General features: G+C 46.6%; 1 protein-coding gene across 4 annotated transcripts in view; it reads right to left on the reverse strand.

The window, feature by feature from the left end:
- Window positions 1-19,060, reverse strand: part of STX6 (syntaxin 6) — a 176,168-nt gene that overhangs the window by 131,188 nt on the left and 25,920 nt on the right. For 3 of the 4 annotated variants that reach the window (XM_029617757.1, XM_029617760.1, XM_029617759.1), the window contains exons 5-7: window positions 18,843-18,965; window positions 17,048-17,154; window positions 15,699-15,793 (exon numbers count right to left, since the gene is read on the reverse strand). In XM_029617757.1, the coding sequence (XP_029473617.1) occupies window positions 15,699-15,793; window positions 17,048-17,154; window positions 18,843-18,965 (325 nt within the window). Of the gene's footprint in view, window positions 1-54; window positions 5,330-15,698; window positions 15,794-17,047; window positions 17,155-18,842; window positions 18,966-19,060 lie in introns of those variants that run through there. The other variant, XM_029617758.1, reaches the window with a different exon arrangement.

Below are 19,060 nucleotides of genomic sequence, written 5' to 3' on the forward strand. Positions count from 1 at the left end.
GTAAATTGGTTATTTACTCTCTCAGATAATAGAAGGACCCAGGGGCACTCCATGAAGTGTTAGGTTTTTAAGAGCTTATATTTACAGATTATATTTTAGAACTATTTTTATTAGTTATCAACACTAGTTTTTATACAGTTAGTTTTATTTATTTGCCTGTATTTTTTTTTTTCATCACCATGCTTCGCTGGCAGTTTTCCTCCTGTGGTTGGCATATTGCCTTCTCCTTTGTGCTATGCGTTTTGCTGGAACAAGGTCATGTTCTGGGAACGTGAGAGAGACAATCTGTCACGGTCTCCGCCCAGTAGAGGCGAGACCCTGCTAATGCACGCTTGGCTGTGGCACACTTTCTATGTCCCCGACTTCAGATGTAATGGAAGGGTTCCCTGCAGGTGAACAGTGCAGGGCCGCAGCAGAGAAGAAACATTTCCGGTTCTTCCAAAGCAGCCTCTGCACCCTCCTACGCTTAAGGCCCTGATCCACGCTGCATTTCTCCCCCCACAGACACAGAAAGGGAGAAATGCCTTTGTGATAAAGGCTCTTAATCTTTTCCACGCAAACGTCAACAACGTGGGAAAAGGAAAAAAAAAAAATATGTCTTGTATAGGATGTTAAATTACTAGGCTGCCAATCTGAACAAGATGAAGATGTGGAGTTTGCTGATTTAAAAGACCTCTGAGCGGAGCTCTGTACAACGCCGGCCACTGTAGCCGTCTAGAATGTTGGGTACATAAAGGAAGCAATTTCAGAGCACCAAAACGGCTGCCAGGGTGGCTGTGAACATTTTTTTCAGACTCTTTTACAGAACTCGCTGCATGGCTGGAGGGTTTTGTCCAGGCCATTTTTGGCTCCACTTCCCTGTCCTGCATGGACTTTCTTCTCTGAACACTTTTTTTTTTTTTTTGCTTTCCCAGGACAGGAAGCCAAGTGGTTTCCCCCAACTTCTAGACTGATCCCCCCCTTCTACCTTGCACTGCGCATCTCTCCACCCTGAAGGGGGGACACCGACCTCATCCTAGCACAGCAATGGAATCCACTGAAAAAAAAAATGGAACAGCCAGAGTGTGACAAATGGGACAGCCGCCAATGGAAAATTTAAAAGGACACTGAAAGAGGCTGTAATTGGTTGTCCTCATCTTTCAGCTACTCCATTAAAGGTATAATTGGTTTAAATAGCAGCCATTTCTGTGCATTTATTCTGCAAGCTTTTATAATGCTGCTGTATGGCCTCATATGGGTGTGCTTGCATTACATGGGAATCTTAGCAGTGCACTTTATAAAGAGAAGTTATTTTAAGACAGGGCAACTGCAGTGAGATTTTGTAACACGGGGAAGCAAGCATCAAGGAACTTCATCTCTCTATAAGATGACTTCATGTTAGCTGGGAAGCATTTGGATCAGCCCTCTCATTACCCTCCGTGTGAGTACCTGGCTACGAAGACTGCCACTTGGCTGCTACCTGGATGGGAGATCACCGGGTAACACTAGGCCAGTGGCTGAGCAGGGAATCCAATGATCCATAACCTGCGTATACAGTCCTGCCAGAAGCGGAGTCATTGGAAAATAAAATGGTGGCCACCAGAGCTGACAAAATACATGCAGAAGAAACAGGGGTAGGCTTGGGAGATGGGCCACGGTGGAGAATGGCAAAACAAGGCAGCTACCATTCTGGGCTAGACAGAGAGCTGAGAGTGGTGGGAGTCAGGCACCGTCAGGGAGAGTGGCAGCTGGAAGAGAGCTGGCTGCACGGGATATGGTAAGAGAGTGGTGGGAGTCTGGCACCGTCGGGGAGAGTGGCAGCTGGAGGAGAGCTGGCTGCACGGGATATGGTAAGAGAGTGGTGGGAGTCTGGCACCGTCGGGGAGAGTGGCAGCTGGAGGAGAGCTGGCTGCACGGGATAAGGTAAGAGAGTGGTGGGAGTCGGCCACCGTCGGGGAGAGTGGCAGCTGGAGGAGAGCTGGCTGCACCGGATATGGTAAGAGTGGTGGGAGTCGGCCACCGTCAGGGAGAGTGGCAGCTGGAGGAGAGCTGGCTGCACCGGATATGGTAAGAGAGTGGTGGGAGTTGGGCACCGTCGGGGAGAGTGGCAGCTGGAGGAGAGCTGGCTGCACTGGATATGGTAAGAGGGCAACAAACCTAAACAAGTGAGCTGATTTCCAGGGCCTGGCTAACTTGGGACTAGGCACGCATGTAAAGACTATAGCAGGGTGTTGTTGCAACAACCGTCGCGAGCAGATTTTCTTATACACAGTCATGCATGCAAAGAACTGATAATTATTCTACTCTAGTATAAAAATTCTGGAGCAGAGCCTGCTGAAGACAGAGGCTAAGGAAATGTGTTTGTGCTAGAGTCAGCCTGCATGGTATCTAGCTGTTAGCTATAAAAATATCCTCATGACACCGATGAGCTGGATTTCTCACAGACAGATTTCAGGCACTGAATATTTTAGATGGATGGATACTTGGGGGGGGGGGGGGGGGGGAAGCATGAGTCCATCAACCAGTAACCCATTCACCTAAGCACATAGCTGCCGCTGTTGGCGCTTCTTGGTCCTTGCGCTAAGCCCCACGCATGCAGCAACCTTCTGTAAAAGGCATCACCAGCAGCCTGAGCAGCTTGCGCGGGTGGCACTTGTACAGGCAAATGGAAAAAAGATTTTTCCTTGGCCAGGGACTGTCGTGTTCAAACTCGTTTCTGAAATCTTTGCCCTGCTCTCACAATACTTTATATACAGGGCTGCAAGCTGCCAGGGCAGGACATGTGATGGGGCGGAGGACCCAGAGCTTCCAGAGGGAACATACAAGAGCCTATCCAAAGAAACAGTGACTTTATCACTAGAAGATTATGACTGTGCTACTTCTGCTGCGGCAGGGCCACTCCTGCTCCTACCCTTCCTCCAATGTTGCAGCTTTAGCCCGCCCCTGGACGGACAGGAGAGCGCGGATATTTTCCCTGATTTAGGGCTTAATCGGTTCCGGCAAAGTAGTGAATATGTTCCTCTATAATTACGAAAATATTAGACTTCAACTATTTCTCATTACAAATCTGTTTAAAGTGGTAAGGACCAGCCAACTATGTCCTACAACTCAGTCTCGAGTGCAATGCTAGCTGCAGCAGTGGCCTGGCAAAGAGTTACACTGCCTGTTTATGCATGGGAAGAGGTGAACGCAAGGGGTTTGCAGCACATAATGGATTAAAGTTTTATGCCGCAAAACAAGCCTCCATTGGCAGAAGCACGGGATGGGCTGGGGTTTGGAAGCGAGCGGGACCTTTCGCAAGGCTGGAGCAGGTGGAAGCCGACACTGACGGATCTGCGAAGCTTCTCTTATTTTATGAGTGCATGGACACCTTGCACGTCTGCATTAGATCAAGGGCAGCTCGCTGCTGCCTCTGGCAAGTTTCTGAATGTGGCAGCTTTCTAGGGCGGCAAACCAGGCAACTGCCTGCAACCCCCACAATTTCTGCAGACAATTGTTTTGGGGAGGTGAAGTTTTTGTAAAACATGCCTTTATCTGCACTCAATTTTTAATCTAATGCCCCACCACCTATTTAAAGATCTAACATATATCGTTCAGTGCAGTTTCATGAACACGACAGAATGAAATTGAAATAAAAAAAAAAAAGTCTGACTTATGTATAGCTCATCAAACTTAAGCCTCTAAGGAGCTCCAAATAACTCTTGGCCAGGGTCCTATCACACCCCCCTAAGGCCACCATTCCTGTTGTGTGCAAGGCCAGCTGAGGCCTGAGTGTGAGCATGTGAATCGAGGGGTCAGTTTATGGTCTGTTCTACTGAGTTTGAGCAGAATCCCTCATGCCCAAAAGCCACTGCTTAAGAAAGTAGCAGTTGTTTTAGTTATATATATAGTACAATATCTTACCTAAATTCAAACGAAATGCAGAATGAGTGGAGCTGTATTCCCACCTCACTCCCTGACATGATTTAACTGTTAAATTACAGTAGTGTGTGCATGGTATCTACAACCCCACGCCATGAAAAACAGAAGCATATTTGAGCACAATGTTGCAGCAATGGCTTTTCGGTCCCTGACGTAGACAGCTGAGTCTTTACCGCAGTACCAAGGAGCAAATGCTGATAGAAACATCCATGAAACTTGCTGTTGAGAATTGTTTTGCAAACTTATTCAGTAAGTGCCATTATCGGTTTCAGTTCATACCCGGACTGTTTTATTTGAAAACAGCAAATCAGGAGAGCGAGTAAGTAATAGGTAGCTTGACTCTGGCAGTCCTGTAGAAAAGAAATCTTCCGGGACTGTGCTTTATTCAACATCATCTCCAGATATTTTCCCCCCAGACAGCTAATTCAAGCCAAAGCTCCCTGCCACGACCTGTGAACTATCCAGGATTGATGGGGAGGTGTCAGCTCAAGTTGAAATAAAAGACTAAAATCCACCGCATGGCCACAGTTCATCCATTAACCTTTGCGTAAAAGGCCATTGATACCACAGACAGCAGCTACATACGGGATGGCCTTGTGCTACTCGGACACGTGGAGATTAAAGCTTTTCTCTTGGCGAAGAGCAGGGTGACCTTGGATCAGAGAGGTTGTGCAAAGCCAATGGCGAGGGTGGGCCCACTGCTTCATGTAAGCCAGTCCCCTTTGCTGACGGCAGACAGGGAAACATTTGTGTTGCAGCAGAAAGGCTTAAGACAGGAAAGGAGAGAGTGCCACCAGCCACAAAACATGTTTTAAAGAGAGAGCTGCTCTCTTTCTCCAGCTGTAGTGTAGTGGATCACAGTGAGTGTTTTAAAACAAAGTTCACAGCAATTGTAAAGGGCTGAAACCGAAGACCTCCAAGTCCAAGAAAGGACGCGAGCTGAAGAACTGGCGCGCCCATCCCCTTTAACCGCATCACTGATGAAGTCCAGACCTGACAGCAGACCGCACGAGCACAGGAATTCTCCAAAAACCACTTGACGTGATAAAGAGAAGGTAGAGAATGGCATAACCCTGACCCGCTGCAGCTATGGGGGCCATAGCTGAGCCAGCACCACACCCAGTGCAGGACGAAAGGAACTGCGACATGACGTGAAGACACACACACACACACACATATACACACGCAAGGCATATGTTCGTTCCATACTGGCAGCTGAGCAGTCACGTTTCCAGTGCTATATCCTTCTCCGCCAGAGCAGAAGCTGGAGGTTGATGGATAACACGAGTATCTGCTTTCAGGTACAGTTTCAGGCAATTGCTAGTGCGGGCGAGAACCAGGAATTTCATCAGTCACAGTACAAAGAACAAGATGAGCACTACCAGCAGGATAACAAAGAGCATGATGATGGCACACCACTGCCGCCGATCTGCAAGGGAAAACAGTGAGCGTTAGTGTTCTGGGGACAGAAGAACGCTGGCAAAGTCAGGGGGAGGGGGTTAGCAGGATGAATGAATGAGGAGCTGAGACAGAGTGACATCACCACAGCTTTCACAAAACCTAAACCTGAATCGCACACTGTTGAATCTGGTAAAGATGTGGAGGCCTTTAAAGGTCCCAAACAGATAAAATAAGAACATAAGAAAATGCCATACTGGGTCAGACCAAGGGTCCATCAAGCCCAGCATCCTGTTTCCAACAGTGGCCAATCCAGGCCATAAGAACCTGGCAAGTACCCAAAAACTAAGTCTATTCCATGTAACCATTGCTAATGGCAGTGGCTATTCTCTAAGTGAACTTAATAGCAGGTAATGGACTTCTCCTCCAAGAACTTATCCAATCCTTTTTTAAACACAGCTATACTAACTGCATGAACCACATTCTCTGGCAACAAATTCCAGAGTTTAATTGTGCGTTGAGTAAAAAAGAACTTTCTCCGATTAGTTTTAAATGTGCCCCATGCTAACTTCATGGAGTGTCCCCTAGTCCTTCTACTATCCGAAAGAGTAAATAACCGATTCACATCTACCCGTTCTAGACCTCTCATGATTTTAAACACCTCTATCATATCCCCCCTCAGTCGTCTCTTCTCCAAGCTGAAAAGTCCTAACCTCTTTAGTCTTTCCTCATAGGGGAGTTGTTCCATTCCCCTTATCATTTTGGTAGCCCTTCTCTGTACCTTCTCCATCGCAATTATATCTTTTTTGAGATGCGGCGATGTTTTAAATGTTTAAAATGTTTTAGAAAACAAAAATCTAAAGCCTGTGGTCTTCACGGAGACCTTTGCAGTGCTCAAGGTCTGAGGGCAAGAAATGACTAGAATATATTCAGAGCTTGGATGTTTACAACTGGCGAGGACAGGCAAAGCATGTACTCAACAGGAGGACTTACCCATGATTTGTGTTTCGGGAAGCTATGTTTTAAATTTTTATGGATGTGGACTGTACTTCACCTAGGAGTTTAGAAAATGGACGACTTGCTCTTTCTAAAGAAACACACTCAGCATTTTTCTAAGAACCATCCAATTGCCGGTCTGGTACTTGATAGACTTTCCTACAGGCTTCCAGCAGAAATTGTGCGGTACTGGTTCCAGTTATGCTACTGAAATTCCTCTATTCTCCAGGGTTCTAACTATTTGAAACTGGAACTGGAAAATTAATGTTATCAGAACATTTTCAACAAATAGCACCTCATGTTTATCCTGGTGAATCAAAGGTTGCCAAGTCTAATAACAGCTGAGCCCACCCCCATATTGTACAGTGCAAAATTTCTGGCCGAACGAAAACAAAGCTTCCGCTCTGAAGACCTCACACTCCTTCTCTCCCTGCTAACCTCTGCTGTAAGAACCAAAACGATATTCCATTATTTCTGAAATCTGCCTTCTCAGTAGCCCACTGAGTGCATCTCGTCCTTCTGCCAGTGCTCAGCGACATGAGGGTCACAGATTCCCAGCTTCCTCCCTACTGGCCCAATGCATTCACTGCTAAAATGTGGAGTTTAATTTCAGCATCACTTCCCTCAGTGCTTCCTAAGTGTAGACCAATGCTGAATCTCCCATTCTTAGCTAAAGTTATAGAAAATCAAGGACTTTTTTTTTTTTTTTTTTTTTAAAGGATGGTACTAGAATACATTCCTGGCAATCCAGACTCAGGACTGGGAATGGCACCAAGAGGAGCCAAATGCCCTTTTGATACGGTAGATACTATTAGATTGCAGGAATTAGGTACAGAAAGAATTACAGGCTGGTCGATTATGTAAAGTGTGCTCGGCTGAGCGCACTGCTTTACCCACAGTCGGACGTGCGTTTGACGCGCATCTACTACCCCCTTATACAGTAAAGGGTTTACACATCGAAAACGCGCGTCCAATCCCTCCCCCCGACACTAATAGCGCTCATCACATGCAAATGCATAGTGATGAGGCTATTAGTAACTCGCCCAGGATACTGAAAAAAAATGTGCGGCTGATCCGCATATTTTACACTCAGGGCAGGCGTTAAGTTCTGAGCGGCCCAAAAAAAGTGTACAGAAAAAAAAGCAGAAAATATTACTTCTCTGTACACCTTCTGACTTAATATCCTAGCAATATTTAAGTCGGAGGAACCAAAATTTTAATAAATAAATAAAATGTGCCAGCCGGTTAGGTTAGGAAAACGGAAGCTCAATTTTATCGGTGCCTGTTTTCCTAACCCATGGCTGTCGGCGGGTTCAGAAAACCGACACTCGTAAAAAAAAAAAACCAAAAAACTGAGCCTCTGTTTTCTGAACTCGCTGACAGCCACCTCTCCTAGGCCAAGGAGGTGCTAGGGGCACGCAATCATCCCTAGCCCTCCTCTTAGCACGACCCCTCATTTAAATACAGGATCGCGCGCCCAGCAGAGATGGCTGAGTGCGCGTTAGGAGAGTGGACGCTCAACACTGAGCTTACGGAAGCGGCCTGAGTGCCTTGGTTCCAGTCCTTCTTGATGAGTAGGCGATGAGGGGGGATTCCTGCTCTTATTCAATTAATTTTAAAACATTTGTTTCCCACCCTTCCTCCGTTCAGGTCGGGGTACAAGGTACATACATAATCAAAACGTCAATAAAAGATAAGACCTTCATCATGTCATATTATTAAAAACACAAAGAACAGAGTAGTCTACAACCCTATTCAGAGGGCATCGTTTTCAGGAGTAGGCTTCTTGGCATAGGAATGTTTTTAATGCTTGCTTTTTTTTTTTTTTTTTTTAAGAATTTGGGTTCTCTTAATAACTTGATTTCAATCGGAAGGGAGTTCCAGAATAAGGGTCATTCTCTGGTTTCCTCCAGATGTGCTATTTTTCGGGAGGTAACTTCCAAAGGCCCTGACTAGATCACCATGGTCTTGCTGGGGTGCGTATTTTTAAGACAGCAGAGAAGTGATATTATAGAGAAGGTTATGGATCGTGATTGCCAATTTATAGTGGATACAAAATGTGATAGGCAACCACTGAAATTACAAACTGGGGAACCAATCGACAATCTTGCTGCTGAAGTTTTGAATAATTTGAAGAGGCCGGAAGACCAAGGAACAGAGAGTTGCAATAGTCTAAACTGGAAAAGGAGGAGAGACTGAAGAACGGTGCGGGAGTCAGCAGGATCTAATAGAGGTTTCAGGTGACACAATAATCGTAGTTTACAGAAGGACGCTTGTGTTAAAATGCTTTTGTGTGGTGGGCCACATGGGGCTATTTTGTTACCACTGTTAGGTGATGGGTATTTGCTGCCCAGTAGTGGCCTTAATCAGAAATTCTGGTTTCTGGTACCACATCTTTGGGGATGGCTTGCAGTTGTGTACCTCTTTTGGGTGTGACTGTTGTTTTACCCCCCACAGTTTGGAAGAGGGTCTCGGTAAACAAATTGTGTCAGTCTGGATACGACCAAGGTGCTTTTCATTTGGGCATCAGTCCCTGCAGGTTGATTCTTTCTATTTAAATGAGCGTAGGCTACCTTTCAAACAGGAGGCCTGTAATTTAGGAGTGTGGCTTGAGGAAGAGCTTCAGGCGCAACCTCATAAAAAGCACAAAGATTTCAAAAAGGGGCAGTTTTACAACTGGAAGTTGGCTGAATCCCTGGAGAGGGATTCAGGCGGCCTCATTCAGTGCACAGTAATATCTAAAGTAGATTATTGCAATGCCCTATCTGTTGGGCTCCCAGAATTCAGCAGAATGTGTCCTCCTGCCTACATAATGCTAGTGATGGAGTGGTTTGGGCTGCCAATGTATTCTATTTTTTTGGCCCAATTCACAACTCGATGCATAGCTGTCAAAGCCCTTCACAGGCTCGGGGCTGGTTATTTATCCAGCTGTTTGCATTTTTATCCGTCAACCCATTCCTTGGGATCACAGGGAGAGAGAGAGCAGCTCTCAATTATTTCTTCGGTGAAGGATCCACCCCAGGGCCTTCTCCCGTGGAACAAGTGACATTTTAGGCTCTTTTTAGTTTGCTGCCATTTTAAACATTGCAGCACTTGTGGGGGTGGATTTTGCCATTGGGATTTGATTTGTAGGACTATTTTATTATGCTTTTAATATTATTTTATCATTATTTTGAGTGTATTTATTGATGTTTGCTATATTTTTAGTATACTATTATGTTTTTGTATTTTGTACATACCCATCTTGAATATTCAGTGGTAAGGTGAGTAATAATTTTTATTACAATAACCAATACGATGACAGACAGTTGCCTTCTAGGAAACCTGCTGGTAGAGCAGTAGTCAAAAGGCTACATCATGTTTGCTCTTGTAGAATTTTTTTTATTTTATTTATTTTTTTAAGAACACCAAAGTAGAATGCCAGAGGACAATGGGAAAACAAAAAAAAAAAGATACTCTTGCTCCTAACTAAACAAAGATCAGAGTCATGTACTAAAACTATGCCCAGTAATTTATCTTCAGGAAAACAAAAACCAGGCTGCACCTTCCATTACAGACATATACATACTAAACATTTACACAGTGCTCCTAGGGGCGGATTTCATTTTGCACAGAAGGTTCTCACTAGAACCTCGGCAGAAGAACAGCCTCTGGCTGACTATCTCCAGTGGTTCAGCATGGACTTCTGGCTAAATGTGGGGTCTTTGGTGCCAATAATTTGGCTTTCCCTCCTCCAGCCCCCAGGATGTGTAAGTACATGGACACACACCAGCAGGAGGGCTGCCTCAGTGGTGCTTACTCACCGATAGGAGCCACCACACCTCCCTCACTGGGCCCGAGCCTACCCCCCTACTGTAGCGTGCCCGATGCAAGACCATTCTCATCCCTACATTAAATTATTTCAAACACAGTTAGCCACAATGTTGATTAGAGTTTGAAATAGCAATTTTACAGGATTGCTGAGAGAAAGGAGATCAGGCTATAGCATTTGATATACCATCTTTGCTCATTTGGCCACAGCCTGCAGCTGGAGAAGATAAGGGGGCTTAATGTTCCTGCAACAGGGGTCTGATCCAACTTTAGAAGCAAGGAGGGAGTAGTTTTGCGCAGTCTAACAGCCCTGCACAATTCAGATCACATTGTGCAACAGAAACTGTAGATAGAAGCAATGTAATAATATAATACATTACATTCCCTTAACATCTTACAATCTATACCATCCCCCACCCCCATGGCCTGGCTCGCCTTCCTCCACAGCCAAGCTTCCAGGCTAGCACGACCCAGCCTCAACCCCACTCACTTCCATTTACGACAGGAGCTTTCCTCTGCAGTTAACTGGGCATTTCTCCCAATTAGGACCCCCTCCATAACTCTGCCGTTACAGTACCCCGTGCCTCTTTGTGATCCGGCTGCAGAGCACAATGAATCCCTAAGTGTGGTTAGTGCCTAATGGCTTGGATTCCACAGTCTCTGCGGCATCCCAGGCTCCATAAACAGACACTGGGTCTGAGCCTTAAACTCCAGTATCCCTCATGGCAGTGCTACCACTAGATACAACAAAATAATGTGTGGCAAACAAACAATCTACTGGTCAATATCTCTCAGAAATATAAAACAATTTTAATTATACATACCATCACCAATATGGTACATCTTTTTTTGAACAGTCACAGAATCATAGTACACACAAGGACCCCATGTGACTGTATGTTCAAAAAAGATGTACCATATTGGTGATGGTATGTATAATTAAAATTGTTTTATATTTCTGAGAGATACTGACCAGTAGATTGTTTGTTTGCCACACATTATTATTTCATTGTTGTATGTTTCCTACATGTGTGCGCTGTTTACTCCACCTGTCTTGAGTGCTACCACTAGACCAAAGAGCTGACCTACACGTTAAGTAACTGATCCTGGAAGACTATCACAACTTGACTACAGAAATGGGGTGGGGGAAAGCTGCTAAAAGCACAAACAGTACGGTGCCTGTGGATGAGATTCTCATCGTAAAAGGAAAAGGGTGGATCCCCATTGCATTCAATCACAACCAAAGTCTTCAAACCAAAACAAGTGCTCGTGAAGCGACCACAGACGATGTGACGTCCTGGAAGGCTGGCAGTACCACTTCCTGGCAAACAAGTAAAAACACAGCTTCCAGCCTCCTCCGCCCCAGTTTCCTGCCCTGACGTGTACCTGCCTCCGAGGGCTCAGCCCGAGCCTTATAAGGGCATCTCTCACCCTCTCCCCTCCAGCCTCTGCTGCTGCCAGGGCGGCTCTTCAGCAGCCTTGCGAGAGGAGGCCTCTCTCATCTTAAAAGCTGCCTTCCAGATCTTTTGGTTTGTGCTTGAAAAAAAAATAAAAGCACGGGATCGGAAGCTGCAGAACATGACGACAGCTTCTTCGAATGTTACCACCATTTCCAGACCCTATCAGACTTCAATAACTCATCAAAAATGCTGTACTTTATGGTAGAGGAAGAGGAGGTGGTATAACAGGGACACAAGTAGACAGATTCATCATTACAAAAGAAATAAATAAATAGATATTGATTAAAAAAAATAAAATAAATAAATATATATATATATATCTATTAGGGAATTTTAGCCAGATGCATTCAGGCCCTTGTGTCAGACATACTGGAAAGTCCCAGTACCCTTCAACATACATCAACTACAATGCAAACGTGGCAAAACCAGAAGCCTTTCAGCTCCTATTCACGCTAGCCTCGGGCAGGAGAACAGGGGTTATTACATATTAACTATCGCAGCTCGCATTTTTCTCTTATCAAAAGAGGAATCCACCTGTTGTACTCGAGTAAGAATTGCAGAGATTTATACAGTTAGAAAACGTGCTTAAGCAGGTTCCCTTAGAAATATCCTAAAGTGATCCCTGGTTATACTAGATAACACGATTTACTGCCCTCTCGGTGCTTGTCTTTTCCTACAGCGATAAAAGCCAGCCCAATGCAAGAGCTGCCAGCTCCTGAATGAATTAGCCTGGCCGATGCAGTCATCAAAGCCAGGAGGGGATCATAGTAATACCACAACACGTGATAGGTAACAGGCAGAGCAGAATGAAGTCACATACAAGCCACCTAAGAGTCCTAGATGCACATTGCTCGCTTACTGGAAATCCACTACATTTCTTACACTATATAAGGCCTGATTGATAAATGTTTGTGCCCCAGGTATAAACAGGACAAACCCTTTGATCAGGTCTCTTTTTTCCTCCTTAGAGCTGTAAGGCATTACGCACTGAGAATGCAAGTTTAGGAGAAGCCTAACCTATTGAGTCATATCATGCTGCTGGGCATAAACAGGATTCTTCTTCTTTCATTTCTGGCTTTATATTTTGCTTCTCACTGTCTTGCTCAGGTCATTTAAGTGACCAAGCTGATGTTTGTGCAAAATCTCATGAATGTGAAACAAGCTATGCAAAGGGATGTAGGGTCAGGCAGCGTTACCAGCAGACGTGCTGATTAACTGTTGTAAATGTTTGGGTGATATACAGGCAAGCAAAATTATACCCCAAACCATGCATATTTTCAGCAGGTGCATTTGATCTTTTGCAGCATAATGGTTAGATCACAGCTTCCCAAACCTGTCCCGGTGTTCCCAGTGCCAGTTAAGGTTTGCAGCCTATGTCTCAAATGAATATGCATGAGGCAACATTTGCATACACAGGAGGTCCAGTACGTGCATATTCACTATGGATTATCCTGAAATCTCAGATGGGGGGGGGGGGGTGTCATCGGGACAGGTTTGAGGTACCCGGGTTAGGCTAGGTGTTGCACCGTTACAGGGTTAACCTCATTCCTCAACAGAAGTTTAAATGTTTAAGGAAATGTTCAATTCAAAGGCAGCATCACCCTCATTCAGGGCACACTGTAGGAGAATGGATAAGACAAATAGGGCTTTACAGAGATCGGAGGAAGGCAGAAGACACCAGAACTAATATCTAGATAGATCAATTTGGTAGCTGAAAACATTAAGACCTGAAAAGGCAGGGATGGAGGTGGGAGAAGTCACTTTTCTAAATGTTTTATAGAACACTGGAAAAAAAAATAAATCACAACTGCCAACATTTATGATCCAAAGAGCAAAGCCCTTAAAATCTGGCAGGCTTTGCAGGGGGAGGAGAGGCTGTGCTTTTGGGAAGACGACCTGATAATCGCTGAGGCCCAATATAGATAATGCAACCTTTAAAACCAAACAGATGGTTTATGCAAATAGTAAGTCATAAGGACCAATCCATCCAAATGGAATATAACAGCAAGTGGCAAAAATCAGCTTTCACTGTAAGCAAAAGTAGATTTCTGGGTGGGGATATTTTTTTTTTTTTTAAATAAAAGAAAGGGAAGAGACCACCAGCAAGCACAGCCTCAAGGAACAGATCACAAATCTTATAAAACTGCTGACCCCAGACTTTTCTGCGTGGTGAACACCTTCGAGGCTCAGGCCCATCCACGCCAGGAAGCTTTGGCAGATTAAGCTTTTTTACAGCAAGCTGCCAAGCAACTTGTCACAGCTGATAAACGAGGAAGCAACTCTGGCAATATCCCGGGTTAGCCCCGCTACCGACCTGCCAGGATCCCGGGGGCAAATTGCAAGCTGAAGTATGCAAGAGGAATCGATGCGCCATTCACCAGAAAACTACAGTCTGAAGTGAGCCTGGGTTAGGCGTTGCACCGCCAGCCCTTAGGATCTCTCTCTCTGGGGTGTACAGAGCCGGAAATCCATCATCTAATAGGCTTGCTGAAATAGAGCTCCCCCACCGCCTTTCTAGAGAGCTCTCTTCTGGATAATCACGACTCACTTCTTTTGCCTCAGCTTGTGGCCCATTTTTCATGGTTAACCACCTCTATTATTAATTTGAATATTTTTTAAAATTCTTCTTTGTACTTTTGCTTTTTGAAGATAAATAAATAAGAAGTCCCCTGTCGGGGGTGCTGCTGTAATAATGTTTCTATAACTTCTTTGCTCGATGAAGCGTAAGATGTAGGGATGAATACCGGCCCTTGGCAGCTGCTAATCATTAAACTCACATTTTCCCTTATCTATGAGCTGATCCCCCCCCCCCACCCCCGCCATCTCTGGAAAATTTGGGATGTCAGAAATAAAGGATTATGCACATTAAACACATAAAGGGGGGGGGGGGTGAAGGGACGCAGGAAGCAGAACTTCCGCACTAACCCTTTCTACTGGTGCTCTTTGCGCAAATTTCCAGATAAAACCAAAGGGGCAGATTTTCAAAGGGGTACGCACATAAGATACACGCGTAACCCCCGAAAAGCTGCCCCTTCCAACCCCTGCGCGCGCCGGGTCTATGTTGCATAGGCTCGGTGGCACGCGTAAGTCCCGGGGCTTTCCTGGGGGGGGGGACGTGTCACGGCCAGCAGGTCATCGGGGGTGGGGCCGCGGGCATGGTACCGGCCCAGGAGCGTGGACGCGGCCTCCGGACCAGCCCCTGGACTGGAACATGGCGCGCCGGCGCGCACAAGTTACGCCTGGCTCGGACAGGCGTAACTTTTGAAATAAAGGGGTGTGTGTGTGTGTGTGGGGGGGAATTAGTTAGGGCCGGGGGGGTGGATTAGTTAAGGGAAGGAAAGAGAAGGTGGGGGGTGCCGGAATGGAGGCAGGCTGCGCGGGGACCCCGGATTTTAAAAGATGCGCGTATCTTTTAAAATCCGGTGTACTTTTGTTTGCGCCGGTTGCGCGTACTTTTCTAAAATCTGCCCCAAAGTGCGCGCTCCCCCGTAGGGATTTCTCCCACCGGAACCCATGCACCTCTCTTTCTCCCTGGCCCTAACCCGGCCCCTGGAACGCCTGCACCATAGCGCGGAGGCGGGCGCACGGGCTGCGGCACAACGCGCTGCACATTTTTTACCCACAGGCAGGGTGGGCCGATTTTCTCAGCCCATTTCCACGGGCAAGGTCAGGAGATACGGGCTTCCTTTCGGAGATTGCTACAAAATCGGCGCACATCTGGAAAAAGGTCCGGGTTGCCTGTGCAAGCCCCGGTAAAGTTTGGTTTCTCACTTGTGGTTTTCGTATTTTTAATTAAAACAAGAGGACACAGCAGAGGTATGATTGACGTCATCAGGATATTATGTTTGTTTTTTGTTTTGACCACTGTACCACTGCACGCATTACAGAAAACTTATAAAGTGCTGGCTATGTGTATCCTTAAATAAAAGCCCCACCCACTGTCCCTCAACCCCCTGAATACCCTGGCAGGGGAGGAAAAGGGGATTTTGTCTAAGGATAATTGAAAAATTCTAACTCCGTGTTCATTTGTTTACAGAATCCCCCTCCTCCCCACCCCCTCTCCAAACCTGGACATTGTCCAGGGAAGACGCAGTCTGCAATGGGAATAGACCGGCCCGTAGGCGGAATACGCACCGCTAGTCATGTGAGATACTTTTGCCAGCTTCTTCATTACATTATCCAGACGGGACTGAGTGCTGTCCAACTCGTGTGAGAAATCATCCAACATCCTGCAAAAGAGAGGGGAGGTGCATGGCTTTCACATGCAAGAACACCAACTTAGTGTGCGCAAGCCACAGCGAGCACTGCTCCGGACGTGAGAAACAGGGAAAGAACGGTCTGGGGAGGCACTCGATACAAGGGCAAGAACACCCACACACGATACAGGTAATATCTCTGTACTCCCCACAAATCTGTGCGAAAGCGAGGAGCCACTGGTGCAGAACATAATGTAAGAATTGTCATACTGGGTCAGCCCGAGGGTCCATCAAGCCCCGTATCCTGTCTCCAGCAGTGGCCAATCCAGGCCACAAGGATCCCATGCTGCTAACGGGATAAGATGCAGCTTTTCCCAAGTCTATCTGGTTAACAAAAAATTTACGGACTTCTCTTCCAGGAACGTGTCCAAATCTAATTTTTAAAACCATCTGCGCTAGCTACCACATCCTCCAGCAATGAATCCCAGAGCGTAATTGTGCATTAAGTAAAACATGAATTTTCTCCAATTTGTTTTACATGTGCTACTTACTAACTTCATAGAATGTCCCCTCATTTTTGTATTTTGTGATGAGCAAATAACACTTTTACCCATGATTCTGTAGACTCCATCATATCCCCTCTCCCCCTCTTCTGCAAGCTGAACAGCCCTAACCACTTTAGCCTTTTCTCATAGGGGAGACATTCCAATCCCTTTATCATTTTGGTCACCTTTCTCTTGTACTTTTCCAGTTCAGCTATATCTAGTCCCTTCCCCTTTCTAGTCACTGAATTCTTGTATCATATTCGAGGCATAAATAAAAAAAATAAAAAGAAGGGGGGGAGGGGCAATGTTTCTCTCTTGTTAAAATTGTCTGCAAAACGACCGAGGGAAAAATGCATTTTCAGAACTTTTTGCTGGGCAGTTTCCTCCTCGGGTTTTGGGCCTTGCTACGGGAAGAGGCACAATAGTCCTCATTCACAGCTACCTTGGGGTTCCCCTTCTATATAGCCCAGTCACCGCCGTTGAGCGGCACAGATTGCCGCTTCTTCCGGCTCAAGCAGACCTCTCAGCCAGCAGGGCGACGACACTTAACAGCTACCTCGGCCTCCATCACCCACCCCCCTCCCCCACAAAAACACTTGGTCCAGCCTGCCCCCGTTCTGCTGTGCGGGTCTAGGTTTAGCCGCCCTGCCCAGTACTCTGGAAGGGAAGGTACTGCACAAAAAGAATGAAGAGGGGGATACGGCCCCGATGGAGCAGCCGCTCCCTCCCTGCCGACACTCACACTGCCTGCTCATCCAGCTCCGTGCCAATGCGCTGGGACATGTTCTTCAGCACCCCGATGCTCCCGGAGACCAGTTCCAACTGCTCATCCTGCTGCTCTACGATCAACTGGGGCGGTGGAAAGAAAAAAAAAAAAAAGACAAGACACATATTCGTGAAATGTCCTTGATCCCACCGCTGACTCTCGGAGCAGATACTGTCTGTGCACCACCCCCACCACTCCCTGAAGCACAGTTAAACGTTTCGGCTGCCCCAGACACACCCACACAGAATCTGAGTCTTTGCTTTCCTTCATTCATCAGAACAAGAAAAAAAAGGGACTGAAAATGCCTCGCTCAGCCACCCATTCCTGATGCGGGGCCGGGCCCTCCCGGACCTTAGGCTTCACCCTCACAACTAGGGATCCTCTCCTCTTACTGCTCCGGGCTTTCTTGAATTAAATGAACATATTTACCTCCACCGGGATCTGCCACCCTTTTCCGTGAAGACGTAGTTCCTTGTATGGCTGCAGGGTCTACCCCTACAATTTCTCCCCCACTCCAAACCGCGTGCTTCTTAAGCACGAGGCATAGCTGTGAGGCACCGAGCGACTATTATACCCCCCTTCCCGGGGAGGCAGATTTAGGTCCTTAGACTCACACTGCACAGGGCTTAGGATGCTGACTCTGCGCCATTTTGGGAGCCTTTCCCTAGATCAGCTCGGCTCCGCCTTCTGGAGGTACGGATACAGCCTTCCTTAGGAAGTCCCCTCAATGACCATCACCAGTTTCCTACAGGAAAACTCGTCCTATTAAACTGTCGTGTCCGTCTTCCCCCTGCCAATAAACATTGAACTCCTCTTCCTAGTTTCTGTGACAGAGTACAGCAGCTCCTGCCTGCTGGCTTACGCTTTTCACATGCCCTTGCCACTGCCGCTTCTTTTACTTTCCCATAGGGGAACAGGCCAGTGCAGCTGAAATTTGAGGGACGTAGGAACACAAGGTGATGCCATTGAGCATTTGAGAGCTACCCTGCCCTTAGTCAATAGCCATAACCGTATGTAAAATTTCGGTACCGAAAAGGAACCTGGGCAGCAAGAGTCTGTCCATATTCCGACACGGTCCGGCTAGCAAACTTATCCGGCTAACTTTGGAGGCGAATTCAAGAGAGCAGCCACACTACTGAATAAGGCCAGCTATCTTAAAGTTAGCCGGCTACCTTTAGGACACTTCTCTAGCCCAAGCAGACTTAGCCAGTTGAGTTACGTGACTCTGATAACCGGTTAATTCAGCTCCTGCCAGTTACATCCCTGGAACGCTCCTAACTTATTAACTGGCTAGAATGTAGCTGGCTATGTGCCCAAATATTCATTTAGCCGGCTATCTTCTGAGTTAGCCGGCTAAATGCTTTTGAAGATGAACCTCAAAATGTTCACACATTTGTTTCTTCTAGCGAGCTCTCTCCCTATGCATCCTAACGTTCTCCTGCCCCCCTGCCGTCGTCTTGCTGCACCATTTTGCTACCTTGAGATCACCAGATATGCTCACCCCAAGACCTCTGATCTAACTGTTGGGCGTCAGTGCCCTCCCCCCTATATCTCGCTTGGATCTCTGCATCCCAAACACAACCCTACCGGTCTTTGTAACTTCCAGACCGCTGCTCAAGCTTTCTTTATGCCCTTTCCCACCTCTGGGCCTGTATGCCAGCCTCTTAATGTCACTACATAGCCCAGCGGGGAGAGAGGGAATCAGTGTGCACTGCTGCTGCCGCCCGGGGGTTTTACCCACTCAGCCCGCCCGCTGCACCCAGGACGGTACCTGCTGCTGAGACTGCTGTTCCTCTATGAAGTGGGAGTTGGCAGAGTGCAGCTCCTGATCCAGTCGGGTGTATTTATCTGTCCTCGAGTTCCAGCTCGGGCCTGTGCTCTCCCCTAGCAGTGCCTAAATGTGGTGAGGAAGGAAGAGGAAATTATGATCATTAAACCAAAAAAAACAAACCCAAAACAACACACTTTGCCATCCAAGCCCAAATGGGA

The sequence above is a fragment of the Rhinatrema bivittatum genome, chromosome 10 (assembly GCF_901001135.1).
Source record: "Rhinatrema bivittatum chromosome 10, aRhiBiv1.1, whole genome shotgun sequence".
Classification (NCBI taxonomy): domain Eukaryota; kingdom Metazoa; phylum Chordata; class Amphibia; order Gymnophiona; family Rhinatrematidae; genus Rhinatrema; species Rhinatrema bivittatum.